The following is a 2,642-nucleotide window of genomic DNA, read 5'->3' on the forward strand; positions in this document are numbered from 1 at the left end:
CAACACTACTCAGTAGGATGAANCTGTTTTTAAACACGACTCGTCACCTAAAACATCTAAATTAGTAGATTATTGATAGTGAGTAGATTTCAAACACTACTCAGTAGGGTGAACTGTTTTTAAACACAGCTCATCACTTAAAACGTCTAAATTAGAAGATTATTGATAGTGGGTAAATTTCAAACACTACTCAGTAGGGTGAACTGTTTTTTAATACAACTCATCACTTAAAACGTGTAAATTAATAGATTATTAATAGTGAGTAGATTTCAAACACTACTCAGTAGGGTGATCTGTTTTTAACCATAACTCATCACTTAAAACACTTAAATTAGTAGATTATTAATAGTGAGTAGATTTCAAACACTACTCAGTAGGGTGAACTGTTTATAAACACAACTCATCACTTAAAACATCTAAATTGGTAGATTATTAATAATGAGTAGATTTCAAACACTACTCAGTAGGGTGAACTGTTTTTAAACACAACCCATCACTTAAAACGTCGAAATGAGTAGATTATTGATAGTGAGTAGATTTCAAACACTACTCAGTAGGGTGATCTGTTTTTAAACACAACTCATCACTTAAAACACTTAAATTAGTAGATTATTAATAGTGAGTAGATTTCAAACACTACTCAGTAGGGTGAACTGTTTATAAACACAACTCATCACTTAAAACATCTAAATTGGTAGATTATTAATAATGAGTAGATTTCAAACACTACTCAGTAGGGTGAACTGTTTTTAAACACAACTCATCACTTAAAACACTTAAATTAGTAGATTATTAATAGTGAGTAGATTTCAAACACTACTCAGTAGGGTGAACTGTTTATAAACACAACTCATCACTTAAAACATCTAAATTGGTAGATTATTAATAATGAGTAGATTTCAAACACTACTCAGTAGGGTGAACTGTTTCTAAACACAACTCATCACTTAAAACACTTAAATTAGTAGATTATTAATAGTGAGTAGATTTCAAACACTACTCAGTAGGGTGAACTGTTTATAAACACAACTCATCACTTAAAACATCTAAATTGGTAGATTATTAATAATGAGTAGATTTCAAACACTACTCAGTAGGGTGAACTGTTTTTAAACACAACCCATCACTTAAAACGTCGAAATGAGTAGATTATTGATAGTGAGTAGATTTCAAACACTACTCAGTAGGGTGATCTGTTTTTAAACACAACCCATCACTTAAAACGTCGAAATGAGTAGATTATTGATAGTGAGTAGATTTCAAACACTACTCAGTAGGGTGAACTGTTTTTAAACACAACCCATCACTTAAAACGTCGAAATGAGTAGATTATTGATAGTGAGTAGATTTCAAACACTACTCAGTAGGGTGATCTGTTTTTAAACACAACCCATCACTTAAAACGTCGAAATTAGTAGATTATTGATAGTGAGTAGATTTCAAACAGTACTCAGTAGGGTGATCTGTTTTTAAACACAACCCATCACTTAAAACATCTAAATTAGTAGATTATTAATGGTGAGTAGATTTCAAATATTATTTAGTAATTAACCTGGTTAATTTAGTTGTTATTGAATTAATCAGTTAATATTTGTCTTATATGTGTATTTGATTTTTAAAGAGATACTACCTCTTAAAAACATAAAATTAAACTTCTCAAACATGGCCAATATATATTCAACATATTCAATATAATACTACCCAATGTAAATAATAATGAGGACGAACCTTAAGCATGTTTACTTTGTTATGATATGGAATCAGTGCTGGTAACAATCCTATCCTTAGATTGTTCCGGGTAATTTTATAATAACATCCGATGTAAAGTATTCCTCCTCATCCCGCTCCTCTATACTTTCCTCATTCCGGCCCTCTATACCTTCCTCATCCCGCTCCTCCTCATCCTGCTCCCCCTTCTATATCTTCCTCATCCCGACCTCTATACCTCCCTCCCCCATACCTTCCTCATCCCGCTCCTCCCTCTATACCTTCCTCATCCTGCTACTCCCACTATACCTTGCTCACCCCGCTCGTCCCTCTATACCTTCCTCCTCCCTCTATACATTCCTCACCACGCTCCTCTATACCTTGCTTCCTCCTCCCGCTTCTCTATACCTTCCTTATACAACCTTGTTTGAATTTAGATGTCATGAGGTTAAAGTGGAAGAAATACAAGATTTAGAGTTGAATACCTGTTGCAGTTTCCCACTTCAGGTTCTTTTTCCTTTTTGAGACCATTAATTAATGTGCCTTAATGGATTTTTTTTTATTGCAGTCGTTAGCTCAATGTTGTGTGGATAGCGAAGGACATAATATTCCTTTTATGTAATTGAACATAAAATACTTTCATAAACATAAATTTTTAATATATCTCTCATATAGTATTTACAAGGCACTCTCTGCACAAAAAAAAAATCTATATTTGGATTCATTTATTCCTCTTTCCTTCCACACTTGAAAAATCTTCTCATCAATTTTCGAGATCTTCTAATGAATCTTGCAAACAAAGTCTTGTTATGAGACACACCTAANAAGAAATTATAAAAACCAATATGAATTATCCATAATAATATAATTTCACCTTATCATTAGACGGCTATTTTTACGATGTCAGCTGTAAACAGTATATATAGCAACAGAAC

The 2,642-nt window shown here is 32.7% G+C and overlaps 1 protein-coding gene across 1 annotated transcript in view; it reads right to left on the reverse strand.

Moving 5' to 3' along the window:
• Positions 1–2,470: 2,470 nt before the first annotated feature.
• Positions 2,471–2,642, reverse strand: part of LOTGIDRAFT_176261 (hypothetical protein) — a gene marked incomplete at both ends in the record, with an annotated part of 14,110 nt that continues 13,938 nt past the window's right edge. The window contains one exon of the mRNA XM_009067943.1: positions 2,471–2,527. Within this exon, the coding sequence (XP_009066191.1) occupies positions 2,471–2,527 (57 nt within the window). The remainder of the gene's footprint in view (positions 2,528–2,642) is intronic.

This window comes from Lottia gigantea (genome assembly GCF_000327385.1).
Source record: "Lottia gigantea unplaced genomic scaffold LOTGIsca_872, whole genome shotgun sequence".
Taxonomy (NCBI): Eukaryota; Metazoa; Mollusca; class Gastropoda; family Lottiidae; genus Lottia; species Lottia gigantea.